The sequence below is a fragment of the Corapipo altera genome, unplaced genomic scaffold (genome assembly GCF_003945725.1).
Source record: "Corapipo altera isolate COAL_440 unplaced genomic scaffold, ASM394572v1 61, whole genome shotgun sequence".
Lineage (NCBI taxonomy): Eukaryota > Metazoa > Chordata > Aves > Passeriformes > Pipridae > Corapipo > Corapipo altera.
Genome location: NW_020884910.1, coordinates 5,900,122 through 5,924,369, shown reverse-complemented (window position 1 = coordinate 5,924,369; position 24,248 = coordinate 5,900,122). Strand labels below are relative to the sequence as shown.

The 24,248-nt window shown below is 43.3% G+C and overlaps 1 protein-coding gene across 6 annotated transcripts in view; it reads left to right on the top strand.

The window, feature by feature from the left end:
• Positions 1–20,128, top strand: part of USF3 (upstream transcription factor family member 3) — a 34,491-nt gene extending 14,363 nt beyond the window's left edge. For all 6 annotated transcript variants that reach the window (XM_027653292.1, XM_027653291.1, XM_027653293.1 and 3 more), the window contains 4 exons: positions 1,336–1,364; positions 3,626–3,708; positions 5,103–5,199; positions 6,349–20,128. In XM_027653292.1, the coding sequence (XP_027509093.1) occupies positions 1,336–1,364; positions 3,626–3,708; positions 5,103–5,199; positions 6,349–12,812 (6,673 nt within the window). In that variant the 3' untranslated portion in view covers positions 12,813–20,128. The remainder of the gene's footprint in view (positions 1–1,335; positions 1,365–3,625; positions 3,709–5,102; positions 5,200–6,348) is intronic.
• The last annotated feature ends 4,120 nt before the right edge of the window (positions 20,129–24,248 follow it).

The following is a 24,248-nucleotide window of genomic DNA, read 5'->3' as shown; positions in this document are numbered from 1 at the left end:
TGCTGGGTGACCATGTAGAGTATGATTTATGATTAGGAAAAGCTCAGAGAGAACACTGATTCATCCTACAGAAAGCTTTTCGGTCTTTATGGATTTTGTGACTCTTTCTTACCCCACTAATAGAGCATTCTGTATTCTGTATTGGTAATGTGAATCAAAGGGCAGCTGGGTCTCTTCAATCCTTATATTCTTGTGCATATTTAGTATATATGATCATCTTAGTGGATGTCTCCAGGTCTTACCATCTGCAGTACCACTACTGTCCTGTAATCATTGTCTAAATTACTCTGGATGGCCTCTACTTTTGGTGAGTTACTTGAAATAAAAAGGATACGTTCCTCATAGTAATCACACATCATCCACATGTATCTTGCATTCTCACTTCAGATTCCTTGTTATATCTGGACTGTGCTGTGACAGTCAAAAAGGAGAGCAGAAGATGCATCTCTGCTTTTGGCACACATCTAGACTGAGAGTGTGCTGCTGGACAGAAATCTTCTATAAGATTTTCTTTTTCTGGAATGTTTCTTTTTCCAGAAAATAGGTGCTTTGCTTAACTACACTTCCTGAAAGTATTTATCTTATTTGCATGTATACAACACTTCTGATTTATATAAGTAGGATACACATTTGGGATTTATTGACTTCCAGCAAAGCAATTTGAAGCATTACACAGTGATTGTGACCTTCAGGTGGACATCTGAAACCAAAGACAACCCTCACATGCCCAAATTATACCTAGACAGAATTTTGAGACAGTAAAGAAGAACAGCTGCTGAGGAACAGTATTTCTGGTTTCTCTGACAAAGGAAGCATTTTTGATACCAGAAGGTGTGATGTTTGAAGATAATAGGGCGAGAAACATGAATTTGCATGGTAACATTTTCTTTCTGTTTTCTGTAATGTAAAAACATTGATCCAGTGAACGTAGAAACAACATTTCAAACAAATACTTAACTACCTTGTTCCTCAGAAACAGAACTAATTTTTTTAATATTTGGCTTTATTGAACACTGCCTAGTATAGCAGTTGTTGCTGAACAGAAACATAAAAACCCAGCTTTGCCTATAAATATGTACTAATAATCAAATGGAATATTACGCTGTGCCTTGTTATACTGAAATTGATTTAAGCCTGAACATGAACGAATTTTTGTTAGAAATTATTTAATATCAGTGTCTAAGAACATCATTTTGACATCTGCCATTTTCTTGTTCACAGAGCAGACTATAATATTTACTATTTTTGACTGTAATGGAAATAGTAAATATTTATTTGTATGCAGATTTTTTTTCCTTCTGTTTCACATCACTGTTTTCCCTTTATATTTCACAGAAAGAAAAACCGGGAGACACATAATGCAGGTAGAAACATTATACTTTGTTATTTGGTCTGGGAATAAGCGCAGATGTTTTGAACTAGTAAAACGTATTTTCCATGGAGAAGGTTCCTCCACAGGAGGAGCTACACTTAAAAAGACACCCTGTCAAACACCTTTCAGGGTCCTTGGGTAGAATATCTGTGCAGAAGGGCTTCTTGGTTGTTTCTACTTGGCTGTTTTCCATAGTAAAATGTTAAAGGTAGGACCATGCCTCTGGCATTCCAATGCTAGTAAATTAAGAAGTAAACAATTTTAGTTGTATTCAATTCTAAAGGAAAATAAATGCATTGGCATTGACAGCCAACTAATATCCACCTCTCTCGAAACAGAGATGTATCTGACCTGAGAGTTTTGCAGGTTCCCTGGGTTAGAAGTATTCCTATAGCCTGTTGCTAAGGCACAGGATGCTGACATCCCAGAAAATTTGTGCAAATGGGGGCTGTCTCTGTTGCAGGAGTCACATCCCTCAGGCAGCAACTAGTCAGTGTTTAACTACAACAGCATCTTTTACGAGTATGAACAGAAAGATGGACTGGGGAGGACTCTGACAGATTTGGGCCTGGTTTATCCTAAGAAACTGATCACAGTTCTTTCACTAAACGGCATTATTGTGTGTTCTTCACAAACTCAACTGGAAAAAACACTGAGTAGTTTCCATGTGAAGGCTGTGGAATATAGTGCTTGTCAGGCTGTGTTCAGGGTGTGGCCAATTTCTTAAGAATTAAGAAGTATCAGGAAATAGTCTTATCAAGTTTACTTCTGAGTTTGCTGGCCTCATTCTAATTCTCAGTTCCTGATTTACTTGCCTATAGCTTTCCAAAATCTTTATTTACTGGGCTGAACTCTGCAAGATGTGGGGACCAGCTCCCTCCAGCTGTATAGCTTGCTTAGTCATTAATATCTGGACAAGCTGCCATACAAGAGTATGGCAAATATCAAACAGAAGAGTAGCACTTCACAATCACTATGATGTCTGTATGTATTTAGTAAGACATATAATAACTAGGTCCCAGGTATCATATATTCAAATGTTTATACAGCTGCTGTAATTTATACAGTAGATTTCTTGCATAAGAGGCTTTGTCTTGCTGTGTTTAGTGTATTTAGGCCTGTCTCTGTCAACGCCATCAGTCTGTCCTGAAATACAAAAAAAAATAATTTAATTGTTTGAGAAATGTAAACTGAAGTGACAGACTACTGGAATAAAACTGTTTAAATTAAGTTAATATGTCCTTTGTAAAGGATCAAAATGAAATACAGTCACCTGCAGGTCACTGTGTGACAGTGACAGGTTTCTGTGCTCCACCAAGAGTAGCCCAACTGCATGAACCACAAGGTTTGTTCAGCACAATGAACATTGGTTTGAATCTTGACAAAACTGTAACAGAACCTTTTTTTCTGGCTTTTTTGAGAAGAGACATCTAATAGTTTTAGTTCATGTAGAACATGAAAACATTTCAGTCCAAAAAAAAAATCTACTTGACAGTGAACTATATTTGGAAGAGGCTGACTATGGTGGATGGAAAACAAAGATTAATACTACCTGAAAAAAACATACCCAAAAGTATCTACACTCCTAGACTTATAGTGTAGACACCTTATGGCACTGTTCAGGCCTTGTGAAGAGGTAAATGACTATAGATTAAGCATTTTCTGGCCTTCTCCAAACTAGGTAGAGTAACTGGTAGTCCATATACCTAGAGCTTCAGCTATGATTAATGTTGGCTTCTCCATCAATACAAATTTAAAATTAAGACTGAAGACTAATAAAATCCATGTTATTTCTCCTTTTATGCTAAAGTTGACTTCAGTATTTAAGAGACATAGGTTTTCTTCCCAAATCTGAAACTAATTCTTTCCATAATCTTGGTTCATATGCTTTCTGCATGCCTAAATTTAATCAATCTGACTTGTGAAAAAAAGTGGCAGGAAACTCAGTTAGAAAGCAGTACCAAAACCTGAATTTTGAGTTGCAGTAACTCTTCTTTTCCATGAGGGGGTCCAGAATGTTCCCACCTTTTAAAGATATTGCTGCTTATGTTATGGTTCTCAATTCCACTGAGCATTAATTAACTGAGGCTTACTTTAGTGGAATTTTTTTCCTCTCAAGTTACTACAGGTTCCAATATGCAATGAAAAAATGTATTTATGAGCCCTTAACATTGTACTAGTTGTGCTGCTGTTGTGCTGCTGTTTTGCTGACTTGCCCAACCAGATGACACAGTACATATTATGTTTGGTTAGTGGAGAGACATCGAAAGAAGAAGATTAATGCTGGGATAAACAGAATTGGAGAACTCATTCCCTGCTCTCCAGCACTTAAACAGGTGAGTGTCCATCCAGAGGTGCATACAGGCTTTCCTGTAAAATGCTCAAGTGTTTCTTTGTCTGTAGGATTATAAGTACATATTGTGCCATTTGTCTTACGAAGAAGGTAAAACTATCTGAATTAATATTCTCAAAAAACTCACTAGCTATATTAAAAAAACTATTTATAATAGAATTCCTTTTTGCAAGTGCACGGTCATGTTAATGTAATTACACAGATTTTCAATGTTTTATCTGGCAGTGTTGTATATGACTGCTGAAGGAATGAAACAGTATGAGACAGATGTGTGACTGACTTTCTCCTCAACTCATAAATGCAGTATTTCCTCTGTAGAAGGGGTGACAGGCTGGGCAGAAGTGGGTTAGATCAGGTCAGTGGGTTGCTGGTTACATTGTGCAACTCCTGTTTGTAAAGCCAGTTTCTACTGATGCTGTTGAATGTCGTCTGTGTGATGACTGAGTGGTGAAAGCTATGGATTAAGCAAGATCTCTTTTCAGGTCATTCTCCAATCCCTGCTCAGCCCTTTGCAGGTGATCACTTTAATGTCATAAGATGTCAATAGAATTCCATGCATGCTTATTTTTGTCATCTTTGATATAATGGGATGAAAGCAATTCAGAAACGGAAATAATAGTAGTAATTTAAGACACTGTCCTTGTGAAAGATGAAGCAAGAAAAATGGTTTGAGGTTGATGCACAGAAGCATCTTTTTCAAAGACAAAGCTATCTCCAGCAGAGACTGTTCCTACTGAACAGTAGAAGAAATTAAGGAGTGAACAAAGGCCTTGCAGGCAGAATAAGCATAGTTTCATAAAAAGATGATGGTGGAGGGATTATTTTCTCTTCCCATATTTTCCAGTATATTACTTTCAAAATTATGCATATATCTCCCTGGGTAGTTGTTCCATGTTTGTTTCTTTCCTAGTAAAATATTTACAAGACAGTATCCTGGAAATTTCATGTGATATATGCATTTATTAGTGAACACAGATTTTAGGCTGATCTGCAAGAAGTGATTGCTGGCTGTTCAGGTTCTGTGGCCATAGTATCTACCTTTGGGCATCAAAAACTGTCAGCTCCAGCACTGAAAATGTTATTCTGTAAAAACTCACAGCAGTTTAGGGTCAGTGTCACTCATGAAACCTGTAGTTCATCTTAAAAAGAAAAAAAAAAGAAAAAACCCAACAAAACAAGACCAAAAAAACCCCAAACCAAACCAAAAACAAACAAAAAAGCCCCAAAACAAAACAAACCCTACCCAGCCATAAAGAGTCTTTCAAGGTAGCACAGTTTTAAAGTAAAGACCTCTTGGAGCAAATGCTGTCTCATCATTATTGGATCTACCAATTCTAGACCTTTCTCCTAATTTTATACGTATGTTTTCTTTTAAAGAGCAAGAACATGATCCTGGATCAGGCCTTTAAGTACATAACAGAAATGAAAAGACAGAATGATGAGCTGCTGTTAAATGGAGGGAACAATGAACAGGGTAAGTACAGATGCTGCTGGAGTCTCTAGAACTTCTGTCACTCACTTCCACTGTCTCTCTGTACTGACTAACAAAGCCTGGATCAACAAGCAGGAATCCCAAGACATTTTGCACATACAGGAAAAATAACAGCTGCTTAGAATATCTTGAAACAAAAAGCCAACAGAATGCCCAAGTGATTGTTCTTGCACGTAGCTGTGAGATGTGAAACAATCGCATTGTGAAGTAATTACAGAGTTTATAGGTGATGTGACATCATTTAGTAACTCCTGTCCCAGTTTATGCTACTGTAGTGACCAGAATGATTTCTGACAAACTTTGTTAGATTTTTTTCATCCAAAACATGGACTTTCCTCTGTTCATAGAGCTTTTTTGTTTTCTTTCAAAAGCTGTAGAAGTTGTAGTGACCCATCTCCTAGAAATACAATGCATCATATAAAATCTTCTTGAACAGATATGTAAAAGTACAGTGATGAAGGTATGAAAGAAATAATCTCAGAGCTAATGTTGTGGTTTCTGATTTGTGTTTTCTACCCACAGAATGGAATTCTAAATAGTTTATTTTTATCTTTTTAATATAATTAGATTTGAAAAACCTAGGTGGCTTTCCTAGTTAGGTGAGCCGTCTCCCAAGTGTGTTGCCAGTTTTTATGGATTTACACAAGTGCTTTGTATTAAGTTTTGCTTATAATTTTTAGATGTAATGGAACTTAATTCTCCTGGAAAGCCATGAGATTACCAATTAAATAAAAACAGTGTTCGTCTTTGCAAAAGAGTAGGGAAAAGAAAAATATTAATGTGCTTGTCTTTCCTTCAGCAATTAAATAATTTTGTTTAGTGTTCAGTTTCATCTGAGTTAGTCCTGAAGTTTTTTCTAACTAAGTAATGTGACATACCCTGCTATTGGTAATGGAATAATCTGTGAAGTTCATTCACTTTCCCACTTAGTAGAGAGGCTTATCAGGATAAGAGTCTTCACTTAAATTATGTTAACCATCTGAAGAGAGCATACATTATTAACAACTTATTCAATTTATTTCAACGATTTATTTCATTACTACACAGTATTTACTCTCTAAGTCATGTGGTAACATTGTTTCATTATTTGTTCTGCTGCTGATGTAATGGAGTGCTCTCACTGTTTTGTAGCTGAAGAGATAAAAAAACTCCGGAAACAGTTGGATGAACTGCAAAAAGAAAACGGGAGATACATCGAACTACTGAAAGCAAATGATATTTGCCTGTATGATGACCCTACAATCCACTGGAAAGGAAATCTCAAAAATGCAAAGGTCTCAGTTGTTATTCCCAGTGATCAGGTTCAAAAGAACATCATTGTCTATTCTAATGGGAGTCAACCCAATGGAAATAACCAAGGAGCACCTGTCCAGGGAATAACGTTTAATGTTGGTCATAATTTACAAAAGCAAACAGCCAATGTTGTGCCAGTTCAGAGAACTTGCAACATAGTGACTCCTGTGACGATTGCTGGTATTTATCCCACAGAAAATAAGCCATGGTCTCAGCCTACAGTTTCTCCGCTGGCATCTGCTCAGACAGCTCCAGCAGGGCACATTCTTGAGCTTTCCACTCCGGAGAACGAGCAAGGTGTGCTCACCACTGCTGCTGCAAGCTCACAGAGTGCATCTCAGTCTGGGACAGAACAGGAATTACAGTGTTCTTCAAGTAATGCACCACAGAATGATCAAAATCTCCCCAAAAGTAAAAATAATGAGGAGGTCACTAAACCAACAAAGAAAACACTCCTGCAGGGAATCAGCCTTCCTTCCAGTGCCTCTGTGGAAGCCTCCCAAGTTCAACAGGTGAACGCAACTTGCTCAAATACAAACAATTCCAGGAGTGACCTCCAGGAAAGCTGTGTCATTTCAGCCACAGACACAGCTTGTGTGCCGCCTGTGAGACTGTCTACTGCAGATAGCTCTTCCTCTGTAAATGTCCTCAAAAGCACAGACGTAGTGAGCAGTGCTGGAGTGCCTGCGACTTCTGCAGCAGAAGGAGTTAAGGCTGTGACGGCAATAAGCACTCTGGCTGCCAGTCCCTTAGAGAACTGCTGGTCTTTTTCAGGCTCTTCAGGTGTTGGCACTTCAGACTTGAAAAATATGAGTAGCCTTACACGGATGCCTTCAACTGGAAACACGCAGACCACGTGGACCACTTTGCAGCTGGCGGGAAATACTGTCCAGCCACTAAGCCAAACGCCATCTGGTATAATGACTGCACTACTAAATGAGCCAGTTAATGGTGCTGGTACTGTGTCTTCTGCTCAGAGCAGGCCTTTGACTACCAGTATCAGTTTGAATGCTTCTCTGCCTGGGGATGGCCAGGCAGCTGAACAGATTGTAGTTACCTTGCCCTCATGCCCACCCTTACCTATGCAGCCTTTAATCAGCCAGCCACAGGTTAAAACTCAGGCTGCAGGAAATATCCTTCCATTAAATTCAGCTATGCAGGTGATTCAGATGGCTCAACCAGTCGCGTCAGCTGTTACAGGAGCACCAGCTAACCAGAATGTCATCATTCTCCAGCCTCCAAACCCCACTCCTTGCCCTCCGATTGTGAGAGCGGAAGTTCCCAGCCAAAATGTTAGTCAGCAAATTGTAATTATACAGGCTGCTAATCAGAATCCTCTTCCCCTCCTCTCCGCTCAGCCTTCTGCTTCTGTAAGAGTTCCTGTAAATGGGCCGACTGCAGTTGCAAACTCTAGCAGCTCCATGCAAAATGCTTCTCTTCCACAGACTTTTGGAGGGAAACACCTTGTCCATATATTACCAAGACCATCTTCTTTGCCATCTTCTAGCTCTACGCAAACATTTTCAGTTACAATGTCCAGTCAACAGCATCCTCAGACTATCTCATTAAATGGGCAGCTTTTTGCACTGCAGCCTGTGATGTCCTCATCTGGAGCTTCAAATCAAGCCCCTATGCAAATTATTCAACCCACCACCAGCGAAGACCCAAATACCAATGTTGCCCTCAATACATTTGGTGCTTTAGCCAACCTCAATCAAAGCATATCGCAGATGGCTGGGCAGAGCTGCTTACACTTGTCTCTCAGCCACCCCACCAATCCCGCAACCATCAATAACCAGATTGCCACAGTTAATTGTGTGTCATTACCAACTTCTGTGGCATCTTCAGTGCCTGCAGAGGTCTCAGTACTAACCAGTGCATCTAATTCAATAAATGCTTCCCCCAAAAAACCATCTGCTGGCTTGCCATCCAGTGCAAAATCAAAAAGGACAAACAAAAAGCCGAGTACGAAGAAACACCAAGCAGTCAATAATAAAGTGTCTTGCCCAGCAGTTCCTTGCAAAGATGCAGGGAAGGTGGACTGTGCTCCTGTGGAAACAGTGTCAAAGCATTCAAATGGTGAAGGGCTGCTTGAAAACACTCCAGCAGTATCTCAAGCTGTAACTACATCACAGGCAAGTGGTGTGGCAGCATCGAATGGTGTCAGTATTTCTGACTCTCATTCGAAAGAGACTGCAAGCTCTGAACAGGCAGTGAAAATGCCCTCTGTTCCCGAGTTGAGCTCAGCAGAGGCACCTGCTTCTTCATCACTGGAGACCGTGGTGCCAGAGCAGCTGCCACTTGTCCCATCTGCTCCCAAAGATGCTGCTCCTCGCCAGCAGGCACTTGGACCTCAGAACCACCCACCAACTGTCTCTGCCTTGTCGGAGTCTCCCAAACCTTGTGAACCCCCCAGCACCTTAACATCCTCTTGTAGCGAAGCACAGGTGACACATTCTCAGGTTGCTGGGACATCAGCAGCACAGAGCAGCACAGCAAGTTCCAAGGCAGGAATGATTTCGGAGTCCTGCAACATTGAGCCGGATTCCTCAGTGGTAATGCAAGATGCAGACTTGTTAGAAGGACAGGGTCTAACCAAAATGCTGTCTGATCTCACAAAAGAAAGAACAGCTGTGGAAAAAACCTCTTCATTTACTGTTCAGGGCGAGCATTCTAATTTTCCTATGGAAAACTCCAAATCAGCAGAATCAAATGTTGATTTGCCCGAGAAGCAGGAACTCTTGCTAATGAACTCTGAAGGTGACACTCTCTCCCAGCATCACTCGTGCATCTCTGACCCAGAAGTAGTCAGTGCTTCCCTTATTGCTAGCAGGCAGGCAGACTCCCCTATGTCAACCAGCTCTGGCAGCAGTCGAGGCTTCTCAGTTGCATCTATGTTGCCAGATACCACCAGAGAAGATGTCACAAGCAGCACCTCAACCAGTACCTGCAACAGCTGCACATTTTCAGAACAGACTGACATTGTAGCTCTTGCAGCCAGAGCTATTTTTGACCAGGAAAATCTTGAGAAAGGTGGAGGAGGAATACAGGTTAACACAAGGGATGCTGTCTCTAAGTCAGCTGAGGTTGCACCGCTGGAGAGAGAGCAACAGCCTTTTAAACCTCAGTCAGTGAAAGAAAACAATGCAGGACCATTGGAAGCAGCACCAAACAAATTTGGTGCTCACGATACAGCACCAGCAAATGTTGATAGGCAGGTTGAAAAGCCAAGCTGCTCTGTAGGAGGTGTGGAAACATCGAACCCTTCTTTGCAGATTTCCACCTCCCAGACACCAAGCATAACCAGTCTAAGTGTTAATAATCTTATACACCAGAGTCGCATTGTCCATCCCCTGGTGAGTTGCTCAAGTTTATCCCAGCCTTCAGAGCCTGCAAGTGTCCCTGCAACTGTGAGCCTCTCCCTTCCATCTAGCACATATATCAATCAGTCTCCAGGACCCGCTATGATGAGTGAATATGCTCAGGAACAACTGAATGCCATTAGGGCAAGCACCATGCAGGCTCCCCAGCTGCAGGAGTCACACTTAAAGCATCAAAGTCATGAAGGTCGCAAAGACTCGGCCAAGCGGGCCGTTCAAGATGACCTTCTGCTTTCTACAGCAAAGAGGCAAAAGCAGTGCCAGACAGCACCCATAAGGCTTGAGGGGATGGCATTGATGAACCGGACACCAGAGAGTATTGCTGATCAAACACAGATGCTGGTCAGTCAGATTCCTCCTAATTCTTCCAATTCGGTGGTGTCAGTAAGCAATCAAGGACACGCTGATGGCCTCAATAGGTTATTTCCATCCAATAGCAATTTTGTAACATCAGCTTTGAGGCAAACTGAGGTTCAGTGTGGTTCTCAGCCATCAATTTCAGAGCAGCCAGGCCAGTCAGGGCAGCACTTGCAGCCAATTCAACACGTTCCTTCTCAAGGCATCTCTCACCTTCACAGTAATCACCCATACTTAAAGCAACAGCAGGCTGGTCAGTTAAGAGAGAGGCACCACTTGTATCAGCTGCAGCACCACGTCACTCACGGGGAAAACTCAGTCCACTCTCAACCCCACAGTGTCCACCAACAGCGAACAATACAGCAGGAGGTGCAGATGCAAAAGAAAAGGAATCTCATCCAGGGAACACAAGCCACACAGCTTTCCCTACAGCAGAAACACCATGGAAGTGATCAAACACGGCAAAAGGGTGGTCAGCCTCATCCTCACCACCAACAAATGCAGCAGCAGATGCAGCAGCACTTTGGAGCTTCCCAGCCTGAAAAGAACTGTGAAAATCCTGCAACAAGCAGAAACCACCATAACCACCCCCAGAGCCATATAAATCAGGATATTATGCATCAGCAGCAACAAGATGTTAGCAGCAGGCAGCAAGGTTCTGCTTCTGAACATGTTTCAGGGCACAATCAGATGCAAAGACTTATGACCTCACGCGGCTTAGAGCAGCAAATGGTGTCCCAGGCAAGCATTGTAACCAGACCATCAGATATGGCATGCACCCCTCACAGGCAGGAAAGAAACAGAGTTTCCAGCTACTCTGCTGAGGCCCTCATTGGGAAAACACCCTCTAATTCAGAGCAGAGAATAGGAATATCTCTTCAAGGCCCTAGGGTTTCTGACCAGCTGGAAATGAGAAGTTATCTTGACGTTTCTAGAAATAAGGGGTTGGCAATCCATAATATGCAGGGCCGCTTATCTGTTGACCACACAGTTGGCTCAGATGTGCAGCGTCTTTCTGATTGCCAAACATTTAAGCCCACTGGACCCAATCAACAACCAACGGGCAATTTCGATGTTCAGGCTTCAAGAAACAGTGAAATTGGCAATTCTGTGTCATCCCTCAGGGGCATGCAGTCGCAAGCGTTCCGAATCGGTCAAAATACTGGGCCTTCCATAGAGAGACAGAAGAGACTGCCCTACCAGCCAGTACAGGGTATTCCAACGGGGAATACACTGCCATCAAGGGAAAACGAAAACACGTGCCACCAAAGTTTCATGCAGAGTTTGCTCGCCCCTCACCTTGGAGATCAAGTTAGTGGAAGCCAAAGATCAATCCCAGAACATCAAAGGAACACACAGTGTGGCGCCTCCTCCACCATAGAGTACAACTGTCCCCCAGCGCGAGAGAGCGTCCACATCCGAAGAGACGGTGATGGCCAGAGTAGGGAAAGCTGTGACATGTCTATTGGGGCAATTAACACAAGGAACAGTTCTTTGACTATTCCTTTTTCGAGTTCTTCTTCCTCGGGAGATATTCAGGGTCGCAATACAAGCCCAAACATCTCTGTGCAGAAGTCCAATCCCATGAGGATGACGGACAGTCATGGAACTAAGAGCCACATGAATACGCCTGTTTCTAGCAACATGCATGGAGTCGTGAGGCCAACTCACCCTCACCCTGCAGTTTCTCACGGAAATGGTGAGCAAGGGCAGCCTTCTGTTCGTCAGCCAAATTCTTCAGTTACTCAGCGGTCAAGACATCCTCTACAAGACAATGGAGGTTCTAAAATACGTCAACCTGAAAGGAATCGATCTGGAAATCAGAGACATGGAAATGTGTTTGACCCTAGTCTTCCCCATCTTCCCCTGTCCACCAGTGGCAGTATGATCCTTGGGCGCCAGCAGTCCGCAATAGAAAAAAGAGGAAGCATTGTCCGATTTATGTCTGATGGCCCTCAAGTGTCTAATGATAACGCAGCCCCTGACCAACATACTCTCTCTCAGAATTTTGGATTCCCTTTTATTCCAGAGGGTGGCATGAATCCACCAATAAATGCCAACGCCTCTTTCATCCCACCAGTCACTCAGCCTAGTGCCACTCGAACACCAGCTCTAATCCCAGTTGATCCTCAGAATACACTGCCATCCTTCTATCCACCTTACTCTCCTGCCCACCCTACCCTCTCCAATGACATTTCTATCCCTTACTTTCCCAATCAAATGTTTCCTAACCCAAGCACAGAGAAGCCAAGTAGTGGAAGTTTAAACAATCGATTTGGATCCATTTTGTCTCCTCCCAGGCCTGTTGGTTTTGCTCAGCCAAGTTTTCCTTTGCTTCCAGATATGCCGCCAATGCACATGACCAACACGTCGCATTTATCCAATTTTAACTTAACGTCTTTGTTTCCAGAAATAGCCACAGCTCTTCCTCCAGATGGTTCAGCAATGTCGCCTTTGCTTTCCATTGCAAACACATCTGCTTCAGATTCTTCCAAGCAGTCCTCAAACCGACCTGCACACAACATAAGCCATATTTTAGGTCATGACTGCAGCTCAGCTGTATGAAAACCAATAGACTGACTTCTAGTCTGATGCGTTGTTTATATATTTAAGAAGAAGAGAGTGGAGAACATTCATAGCATCACTGTTTATTTGCCTAAATGTATGTATATGGGTACTTTCCGTATTTATATACATGTTGTATTTCCACCCACCTTACTAACTCTAAAGCACCAGTGCCTAAAGCAATGCTTACTTACTAGTAAACAGTAAGGATGCAACATCAAGAGCTGTGCAAATATTGGTTGTTGATTTTCCAACAATCAAGTTTGATGTCCGATTGTTCCAAGGTAAGGGCCACCCTCAGTAATACATGGATGTAAAGAAAGGAGTGAGAGCATCCGTACGGGAGAGAGGAAACAAGTGCTACAAGTGTCAGTTTGTTTCTGATACGTTTACCTGAAACTGCAGAGGAACTTGAAATGGCTTGGGTTTCTCTTTTGTAAAATATCTTCAGGAGCTTCAACACAAGTCAAGTCTGTGTTAACCCAGTGTTAATTGAAAAAGGCGTTTGTTGTGCAGCTTTTGTCTGTTTTAAGCTTGCCATATGCACTTGCTTTAAAGCTGACTTTACCTGGTTAAAATTACTACGTGTTCGCATGGTCAGCAGTTAAAAATACTGTTTTAGAAAATTCAGATCTCTTTAACCCATGATTTTCCATTTCTAAGAATAATTTGCTTGGATCTGTTTTAGCAGTGGCTTCAGTTACTGCTGAACTCAGTCAACGTTTTAACATAGCTTACGACTTTCTGGTGCAGTCAGCAGAGACAGCAGCTGTGTTTGTTGCTATTTCATTGTTCATTGCCGCAGGTTACCTCAGGGTGTGTTCTATACCTTGGTTAGCACCTTCTTAATGTCCTTTTCTTTTTTTCCCCCTCTCCTTTGACCCATGCTCAAACACCAGCTTTCTGGTTTCTGTGAGTGACAGCCCAACAGCCCTTTGTTGTACCAGGCAGCACATGGGAGGAGGACTGAGCTTATGGCATCCCACGAAATGAGTGGGGATCCTTGGGGGCAGTGTTCACTTGATATTGCTGACTGGATTGAGCCCGAGCTATTATCAGTACTCTGCACTTGAATGCACCTTTTATCTAAACCTGTGTGATTGTGGCTGAAGGAGGAACATGGATGTGTCAAGAGTGAAACATAGCAGGAAGACTTTGGGAGTTGTGCACCACAAGGAAGGACAATGTGTTTGTTCATGTGTGAGATATGGATGGAATGTGTGTGCACTGGCTGAGTCTCCAGTATTTTCACAAATTTCAGTCCCATTTCTTTTAAAGGAAAGGGAAGAGCTAGGTAAATTTTATTTATTTAATGGCTCTGCACTGGGCTTTTTCTTCAAACAAGGCAGAAATAGTTGTCTTTTATTTTTATGTGCTTGGAAATACCATTCTGCATTTGATTCTTCAAATAACATAGTAACTTCAGGTTCCCTTGTATGCAATCCTCCCCCTACCAGCTGCAGTGACAAAACCTGCTCCAGGGCCTCTCCTCTGGGCAGGGTGAGCTTGAAATGCTTGTGTGTTGCCCACCAGCACATTCTCTTGCTGCTCCTGGGACCTGTCACAGGCCCCTGGTGAGGGCATGGGGAGGCACAGGCTCCCTGGGATTTTGTTTTGTTATGCTTTGGGGTTTTTTTCTTTGAAAGGTGGAAAGGAAGATATTCCTCCACCTCCAAGAACAGGACACTTAAAGACATATCTGAAACATTTTTCCATAGATTGACTTCCTAGGTGTTGTTTTTGCTAAGCCCTTTTCCACTGATCCAGGAAAGTAAGGAGGCTTTGACATAAAAAATAATTGGGCCTTGTCTGTAGTCTGTCCTAACAGTGTCTCTGCTCTTGTAACCTGTGGTCTGATGTTTTCCTGCAAGGGGAAGTAAAATGGTTCTGTTTCTGATTGGGAATCACTTTTTAATTCAGCTGGAGCTTATCTTAGGACACTAAATCTAAGTGGTGCATCAGTTCTCTGTGTTTCTTAAAAATAATAGATTGCATATTTATTTCAGTTCACGGCTTATCTCTGTCTAAGTGTAGTTACCAATGGAGTGGCAGCCACTGGGCTGTGCAGAGAGCAGGAAGGTTAGGAATGAGTTGGTCCTCAGACTCAAGCTGACTAAGCCAACTGCAGGTCTGGGTGTTCTGTGGTGAGACCCTTGATCAAATTGATTTCCTTAATGCAGTAGCTCTCAAAGGGGCTGCCTCAGCTGGTGAAATGAGTTCCATAACAGTGAGTGGTTCCATGGTTTCTGGATGATAAAGACATGGAAATCAAAGCAGCAGCCACACTGTGCATTACATGTTTGTCTGGACTCTGAGGAGGGAAGCAAACCCGCCCTTCTTGCTCTCTTCAAATGGCATTGTGTGTGCAGTGGTGGGTTTGGCTTTCAAGACAAACTAGTGAAAAATTAAGCCCTGGCTTCTTTATATATAAAGATGCTAATCCTTCTCATTCCAAACATTCTCACAGTATCACATTAGTTTTCTCTGCTGGGAAAACTACATTACTTCATATCTGTGAAAACTGGAAGGACCTTATCAACTTATATCTGTTGCAACACTTCAGTGTCCACAGATCCATTTGGCTGGATAGGATTCATTCCAGAGTACTGAAGAAGCAATCAGGACATATGGCAGGACCCCCCTTGATCACCTACCAAAGGTCTGGGGAGGTCCCTGCTGACAGGAAGGTAGCCAACCTTTTTCTAATGTGTAGAAAGGGTATGAGGGAAGAACCCAGGGAAGTACAGACTGTGAGTCTAACTGCAGTTCCTGGGAAAATTGTGGAGATTATACCAGGTACTGTTGAAACGAGTTTAAAGAATAATGCAGTCATCAGGCACAGTCAGCATGGGTTCACAAAGGGAAAGTCCTATCCAGCCAATTTGATATCCTTTTATGATAAGGTCACCCACTTAGTGGGTGAACAGAAAGTGGGACATCGAATGTTTCTGGATTTTAGCAAGGCTTTTGATACCATCCCTCACAGCATCCATCTGGACAAGCTGTCCAGCTGTGGGATGAGTAGGTTCGTGATGTGCTGGGTGAAGAACGGGCTGAAGGGCAGAGCTCAAAGGGCTGTAGTGAATGGCTAGATCTGGCTGATGAACAGCCACCAGCAGTGTTCCTCAGGACTCAATTCCAGGGGTAGTCCTGTCCAGTGTATTTATCACTGATCTGGATGTAGGAGTTGAACACACCATTGGCAGGTTTGCTGATGATACCAAACTGAGAGGAGCTGTTGACAGATGCTTTGCAGAGGGATCTGGATAGATTGGAGCCTTGGACTGTGACTAATGGGATGAAATTTAATAAGTTCAAGTGCCAGATTCTGCACATGGGACAAAGTAACACCAGGCACAAGTATAAATAGGGAGAGGAGTGGCTGGAGAGTGCCCTGCAGAGCGGGCCCTGGGGGTGCTGGTGGGCAGCAGCTCAGTGTGAATCAGCAGTGTGTACCTGGGCAGTCCCGAGGGCAAACCTGGCAAATCCTGGGGAGCATCAAACACAGCATCATCAGCTGGTCAGAGGGAGGGGAACATCCCACTGTGCTCAGTGTTGGTGTGGCCTCACACAAAGTGCTGGGTGCAGTTCTGAGCTCTACCATTTCAGAGGGGTGTGAAGGTCCTGGAATGAATCCAAAGGAGCACAAAGCTGGTGGAAGGGCTGGCAGGTGTGTCCTGTGAGGAGCAGCTGAGGGCTTTGGGCTTGTCTGCTTTGGAGAGACAGAGACTGAGGATCAACCTTATCACTGTGCAGCTCCCTGAGGAGGAGAAGAGAGGGAGGTGCTGATCCCTTCTCCCCGGGATCTATTGACACAACACATGGGAATGACTCAAAGGGGCACCAAGGGAGGTTCAGACTGGACATCAGGAAGGGTGGTCAGACAGTGGAACAGGCTTCCTGGAGAAGTGATCGATGCCCCAAGCCATCAGTGTTTAAGAGGCATTTGGAAAATGCCCTTAACAACATGCTTTGACTTCTGGTCAGCCCTGAAGGGATCAGGCAGTTGGACTATTCTATTCTCTTATTCCTTTATGTTGATTTCACTATGAATTTTACTGGTGGTGTGTCAAGGTTAAATGCAATCCTGAGTATTCATGATAGAATATGTCAACCGTGGTTTTGTTTTGGTTTTTTCATGCTGTACATCATTTCTGAAGCAGTAACTGTGTCAGTAACTTTCACCCTTTTCTGTTTACAAAGATGACCAAAAATAGCACCCTTGTTCACAGGACACCTGTAGTGCAGGTAGTCACAGCATAGGCATTCCAGCCATATGAAGACTATTGCCATTTTGCAGGAACTGCACAATTTTGTGGTGTGTGGCTCGAAAGTAACTACTGTGTGACCCTCAGTCTTCTCCAGAGGATTGTACCTCACAGTGTTGACAGGGCATGGCGATTCCTGTGTAGTCACCACACCACTTTGTCGTGCTTCTCAAGGCTTTTTCTGAACCCTGCTGAGACCAGGATGGAGAAATATTTCATTCCCCTCCTTGAACATGGCAATTTCTGTTGAAGTTCAACCACATACCTGTGTGAGTCTTTTTACATGCCATAAGTGATGCTAAATGATCCTGTGGCCCTGGTGTGGGATCAGGAAGACTGCTGTGAAGAGAAAGGTAGGCAGACCACTTACTGAGAGCTTTGTATGAACACATTCGTCCAAATTCTGGTATTTGCACTGCAGACTGGCTTTTAGATAACATTATTAAAGAAAGATTGGCTCTGTTGTGCAGTCTTTTGGTCTAATTGCCTGTCCAGGATGGGCTTTGAATGCTGAATCTGACCTGCTCCACTGGTTTGAGATCAGCCTGTGCATTTCAGCTTCTCACATGTTCATTCTCTTTTGCCTTCAGGAAGAACAGTGGAGGGACTGGCTATTTCACATCAAAAGAGAGGGAATTAGATGTTAAGTAATTTCTGTTAGATTTTAATTATTAAATTGTTTTGGGTTTTTTCCTTGTCACCATAAATTAATCCCACCTGCCATTCTATATTGACCAGCCTTCTTGCACTTAGTTGTGAAGGTCAGTTTGTCCCACTGATAGGTCAGTGGCTCAGTTCCTTTCGCAGGGCTCTGCTCTCTGGAAGAGGAGCAATTGCAACATCTTTACCATGGAGTGGAAACAATTGCTTCTTTATTTTTCCTTTCTCCTACCGTTGAACCTGTTGTGTTTAGCTATCCGGTTGATAAGGCTCGTTTTACCTCAATCTGTGCTTGGGAGAGTAGTTTGAAAAAGGAGCTTCTGTAAGTTTTGCAGATTGAGTGATTCTGTTTTACTTGTTATAACAATTTGATAAGCAAATACATTTTCTTCAGCAAACATCTGTGACAACAATTATTTACCTTTTTCTCCTAAGAATTACCTGTTCCCTTGGTTTTCAAGATATATTTGTAAAAGACTATACTTGGAAAAGTTGCAATTTGTTAGCCTAAGAATGCCATTTTCTCTTCCATAATATGTTTTTGAAAGTTACTTATATTAAGACGGGGTTTGTTTTGGCTTGGAAGGAAGGAAAAATACTCAGTATTGCTTAATTTAGCAAAATAAGCAGTGGAAGGGAAAGGTTGGGCACTACCTCTGGAGTGAGACTGCCACAACTGACAAGCATTGTGTGGCTGTAGCTTTCAGCTTGGCCTAAATGACTTCAACAAATAGTACTGGGCTGGATTGGATGTATGTCAGTGTAGTCCATGATCAATCCCTTAAGCAGCCTAGGAGAATAAGAACAGAGACCGGCTAAGTTGAAAGCAGGCAATAAAATAGTATTAATACTGCATTAATATTTATACACCTTTTCATTGAGAGAAAAGACCTCATTTAAGAACAGCTAAGGGAAATGAGAACTGAAGTGATTTGAGCTGGTGGCTGAGCCTTACTGGAATGAGTTTTCCAGCTCCTGCTCCCAGCTCCAGTTACTATGCTGCTGCCCAGGTGGAAGAGCACCTCTCTGAAAAAAAGTAAATACTGTGCTAGTCCAGAGCCTCCTGCATTTTGCACAGATTTCCTACTGCACTTTAAAGCTGCACTGGTGCTGCTGTGGTTGGTGACTGTAGTGCTGTTGCAGGAAACAGATTGTGTGGCAGGGCAACGGTAGAAAATGGGCCATTTAGTTACTTCTGGTCTCCTGTTGTCTTTTTACGTTATTCTGAGGTACTTGTGCAGCCCTGGCTCAAGGACTCCGTCACAAACTCATGCTGTTTCTGGATGACTGAGTGCAGTCAGCTGTGCTAAGAGCTTTTGCCATTCCCCTAATAAGTTTCACGCTCATCACTTTAATAATGATCCCACTTTAACTGGCAAGACAGAATAGCATTGAGTCTATTTATAACAAATCAGTCAAATTTGGGTTGTTTTCTGATACAGTGCTATAATGAGCTCCACTCTTTATCATCACCTGGCCTGTTATCGTCCACCACTGGTCCTTTCCCCCACTGCCATGATCCAGCATGGGTAGCAGTCTCATGGACAAGAGTGCCAGTGCAGAGACAGGTTTGCGTGTGAGGGTGTTTTCAACTTCTACTGCCTCTGCAATACCAAGTAAATCTAAAACCTCAGAGCACCAACACTTTATTGCCACTAGTTACACTGAGAGCGAGTTACTCTATGAACTGGTGAAAGATGGCAATGGAGTTTTTTGGTCATGACAATACAAATTCATATTCTCTCTGCGAACAAACTCTGCTTAGTTACACAGAAGCCATTTATTACATACTGATACCAGTTTTTATGAGATAAATTTAAAAAAAAAAGGCATTTCTTTCTGCCACACCAAAATTATCTTTACAAGCAGGTTTCCAAGTTTGCAATATGTGCTGCTGTTCCAGCAATCACAAGTATGAAACAGTGGAGCTTATGGTGGGTTGGGCTCTGTTCCTGCCTGCTCACTGTGAGAAGGGAAGCAAATACAGATTTTGCCACAGGAGATTAATCAAAGATGCTGTTGCCCTCCACACTGTAAATTATTTATATTCAGTCCAGAGTTTTCTGCTGTGCTTCTGTTTTATACAGCTGTAAATGACTTGGATACAGTCCCAGTGGAAAGTCCTTACTATTTTGTAATGGAAAAAAGGAATTCTGCAGTAGAAATCTATAATGAATGAACAGGAACATCATTTTCCAGTTGTAAATAAGATCTTGCTCTGTTTATTTTGACATCTTTTTACAAATGTGTTACATTCAGGTGTAAATATCCCAAACCATGATCTTGTTCAGAGTTCTGAGATTTCTATTGTTAAATGTAATACTTTGTTTAATAGTTGTAATAATTATTTGTATAGATATGAACATAATAGTATTTTATTAAAAAAAAAAAGAAAACCACTCTTTGGATACTGCGTTCTTGTTGATACAGCTTCTTTCCACATGGAAAGTCATACCATTCACTCTTCAAGAGAGGCAAAAATAAAAGTTTTGGGAATTTACATTTACAGTTTTCCAGTGATGTATATTCTCTGCATAGACCAGACTTATGCACTGCATTATTTGGAGATATAAAACTACACAATTCAGAAGAAACATACTGATAATGAAGTATCAAAATAGTGCATGGCAGGTGCTGTCCTTGCCCAGGTGACAGCGCTTACTGAGTTGAGATACAACTTTTGCTTTATATAATGCTTCTCATCACAGCCTGCTGCATTGGTTTTGAAGTGCTCTAAGACAGTTCTTTTGTCACAGTTTGAAGCTAAAGGATGTGGTTTGTATGAGAGCAGTACAGAGATGTTGCAAGGTAAAGTAAAGGCATTTTTGGGAGGCTGCAACTGAAGTTGTAAGAAATGCTATGAAACAATTGTCTTCAGAGGCTCCAGAAAAACTTGCTTGTAAAGATCAAAATTCTCACAGACATGGAAGATGCCTGTACAAAAGGCCTTAGGGTTTTTTTTTAATTAAAGTTTAGTATTAAAACAGAGGACCTTCTATTTTGCTACTTCAGTGACAGCCAGTATGTGTAGTTCATTCAGAGCAGAGGGGAGGGGAAACAGGATACAAGGCAGGTGAATACCTCCAAGGATGGGCTGGTGGGTGCCCTCACTGCTGGCTAGCTGCCACAGATGCAGGTGCTTCTGCTTGTGGGAGATGCAGCAGGGCTCCACGAGGCCCCAGCAATGCCCCTGGCCAAGGAGGTCCCGCTTGGCCACCCTCTGGCATTCTTGGCACTGAGAGCTGCCAGGGCATCCTTGGGCCTGACGGGCTCATACAAGCCCTTGGTGTGGCCACGTGCACATAAGGAAAACCACAGACAAAAGCACAAGTGAAACTGGCTCAATGCTTCTTCTCTCATCTTAAGCCAGAGGTGGAGCATAGCCAGGGGCTGCATACCTCAGTCTCAAACAGACCCTGCAAATGTCATGGATAAACTCAGTATCCCTCTCTTGCTGTCATTAATAAGTGCCCCTCCACTCCCCCTGCCCCAGCATCTACACAGGTGCTGCTGATTTAATAGGCTCAAAATCTACTTGTGGACAAGTTCACCTTTCTCTTGAAACTGTGCCTTCCCCTTTCACAGTGCAGAGTACTCCCCCTGCCTTGGCTGCTCTTCAGCCAGCCCAGAGGTTTGAGTGGTAATTGTAAGACTGTCAGCTCACCTGACCCCACTAGTTTTCCTAACCTCTGAGTGGGTAGTAGTGTTAGGGAGAAAGAAGCTATTTCTTTCTCCCTTGCGTTGTACTGAGTAGAACAACAACATTATCTACATTTCCCAAGAAAACAAGGAATATATGGAATATAAGGGTTTTTAATATAAGTTTTTTACAATGAGAGCAGTAAAAAACTGGAACAGGTTGGTCAGAAAGGTGGCAGATGCCCTGTCCATGGAAACATTCAAGGGCAGGGTGGATGTAACCTAGCTTTGAGCAACCTGGTCTAGTGGGAAGTGTCCCTTTCCAGGGCAGGAGTGTTGGAACTAAATGACTTTTAAAGGTCCTTTCCAACCCAAACCATTCCATGATTCAGTGATAACGTTCTATCCACCTCCTCTTTGTGGCTTAAGGCAACAGAGCTGTGGGAGAGGGGAGACACCCTTCAGGTGCCCAGGAGCTGTGAAAAGAGAAGAGCAAGGTAGAAGCAAGAGACAGGTCACATTGCTACAGGGGAGGTAAAGCACAAGCTGCTCAGCAGCAACTTTCTGGCCATGCACCACCCAAAATCATCTGACCCATCTGCAGCACTGCACTGGCTTTTACTTGGGAAAATGTTAAGAGGCCTGGGGAAGGTGTTGCAGAAGGTGTAACACAAATGATACAGAGCTGAGTGTTAGCAGCTCTTTTTCTTGCAAAAACAGCAAACAAAGCTCATGATTTGGCAAATAAGCCTGAGTATTGAATAACCAACTGCAGAAAGCTTAGGGCAGGTGTTCCTGGGCTGGTACAGCTTCCATAATGTATAGAGAAGTACTCTGGCAGCCACTTCCAGCCAGATCAGCTCCTGCTTCCTTCAAGCTCCTCACAGCCCCTACCATAAGCTGAGGAGGGGATTCACCAGAAAAGTGAACTGTTTCCCTTCAGGAGTTGTGACAGCAGTTTATGCTGAGCATGTGATGGGGGAAGCAGGGACCCCACTACTGGCCTGCAGGCAGCAAAAAGGCCCCCCTACCTCCTAACACAATTCCAAGATGCTGCTTGCTTTTCTCCCTTTACACCTCTGCTCCTTAGTGAGCAGAGAAAGGTGAGAAAACAATGACCTGCAAATCATGGAATGAGGGCCCCCCACCTACCCAGCAAGCTGTTCTTCCTTTCCCAATGGCAATGGCCTGGACAAGGACAGCAGGATTCAAGCTGCATTCCAGGTCCAAGGGCTACACAGCCAAGTGTGACCAGGACAGCTGGGAGGCACAGAGCTGCCCAGGTGCCCAGCCAGACACCCCAGCAGCCAGAGGGGTCCCTGGAGCGGTCGGGTGAGGCTGGGCCCTGCAGTCACTAGGTGGGAGAACTGAAGTACAAACAGAAACCAGCAGGCAGGGCAAAGCTAAGAGGAAGTTTTTAAAAGTGATGCATCATGCTGGAAGCACAGAAGCAGCAGGGAGACGATTCTAACCTTTCCTCCCATCTCTCAGGCTTGAGGTGCCTTTCCTTGTATTTAATTTCTTTCATGGTTTTCTTGCTAGTTTTCTGTGCTGTTCTCCAGCCTTCTCCAACCTCTCTCTCCCTCACTGTTACTGCCTTACCCTTCATATACTGTGCTCATCTCTGCTTAGCTCAGCGAGCCCATATGTTGTTCTACCTCCTACACTGAGCCTTCCAACTGCTGTTCAACGTTAGTTTTTTCTCACATTCCAATTTGAAGATAACCAGCTTCCTGGCTAGAAACAAATATGAGCTTGGAGCAAGGTCTGAGACTACAGATTATGAAAGACACAGGGAGAAATAATACATTTTATGAAAATGTGTGTCCAACACTGCACAAATTTGGGGGCACGCAAGCCCTTCTTCAGTCTGGCACAGCACTGGAGGCTCCTACAGCGGCCCTTGCATTTGCAAGGAGGGCAGCACAGAGCACATGTTATAAAAACACTGTCAGGTCGAACATTCCTATGTTTCCTGGATACAGAAGCCCCGGTGGTTCCATCTGCCCAGCATGTTTCTAACCATGCTGGCACAGCGCCACAGTCCCACACAGAGTCCCCCATGGGGGCAGCTCAGTCTTGCTGCACTCAGCAGTAAGGATTTGGGTTGTTTGGGCTTTGTTTGTTTTGGTTTTTTTTTGCACCCCAGACTTCTTGGCAGTCCTTCCTTATGGGAAGAAAAAGGAAGCTGCAGGCAAGCCCAAGTAGCTAATATTGGATTCAGACATTTAAGATGCACCAAGAACATATGGTAGGGCTGCAGGGTGGCTGAACGGAAAATGTGAACTATCCTCAGCTTGATACTTCTCTGCTGATGCTACTCAGACAAAAACAAGTGTCGTCCCCTTCCCTGCAGCCTCTACTGATACTGTTAAGCAAGAGAAGCTCACGCTTTGCAACAAGCCTGAGAAACCTACCCATTTCCAAGATGAAACATTCACAACTCCATCTGCATGGCAAACCTGTGAGTCACGCCCAAAGCACTGTCATACAACACAGCACACCAGGACCACCTCCACCTTCTTCATTTATGGCACACCCTGCCTGAAACACCTCCAGAGCGGCAACAGCTCTGCTTGGGAAGGTAACAGGTAGCAGCCGCTTGTGTCATTCCTCCTCCAGCCCTCTCGCACCCTGCCAAAGGGACTACACTGACAAGAGTGTCTGTTCTTCACTCTATTTAGTCTCACAAAGGCAATTTTAAGAGAACAAGCAGGTCATCTGCACCTATGCTCAGGAAAGGTCTGTGACAGTCCCAAGGATGACAGCAGCTGTGTGACACCACTGGGCACCCCTCTGCCCCAGCTGCTCTCCTTGCTCCTGCTGAGAGCTGGAGCAAGAAGAATTCACATCAACCTGCAGAGCAGGG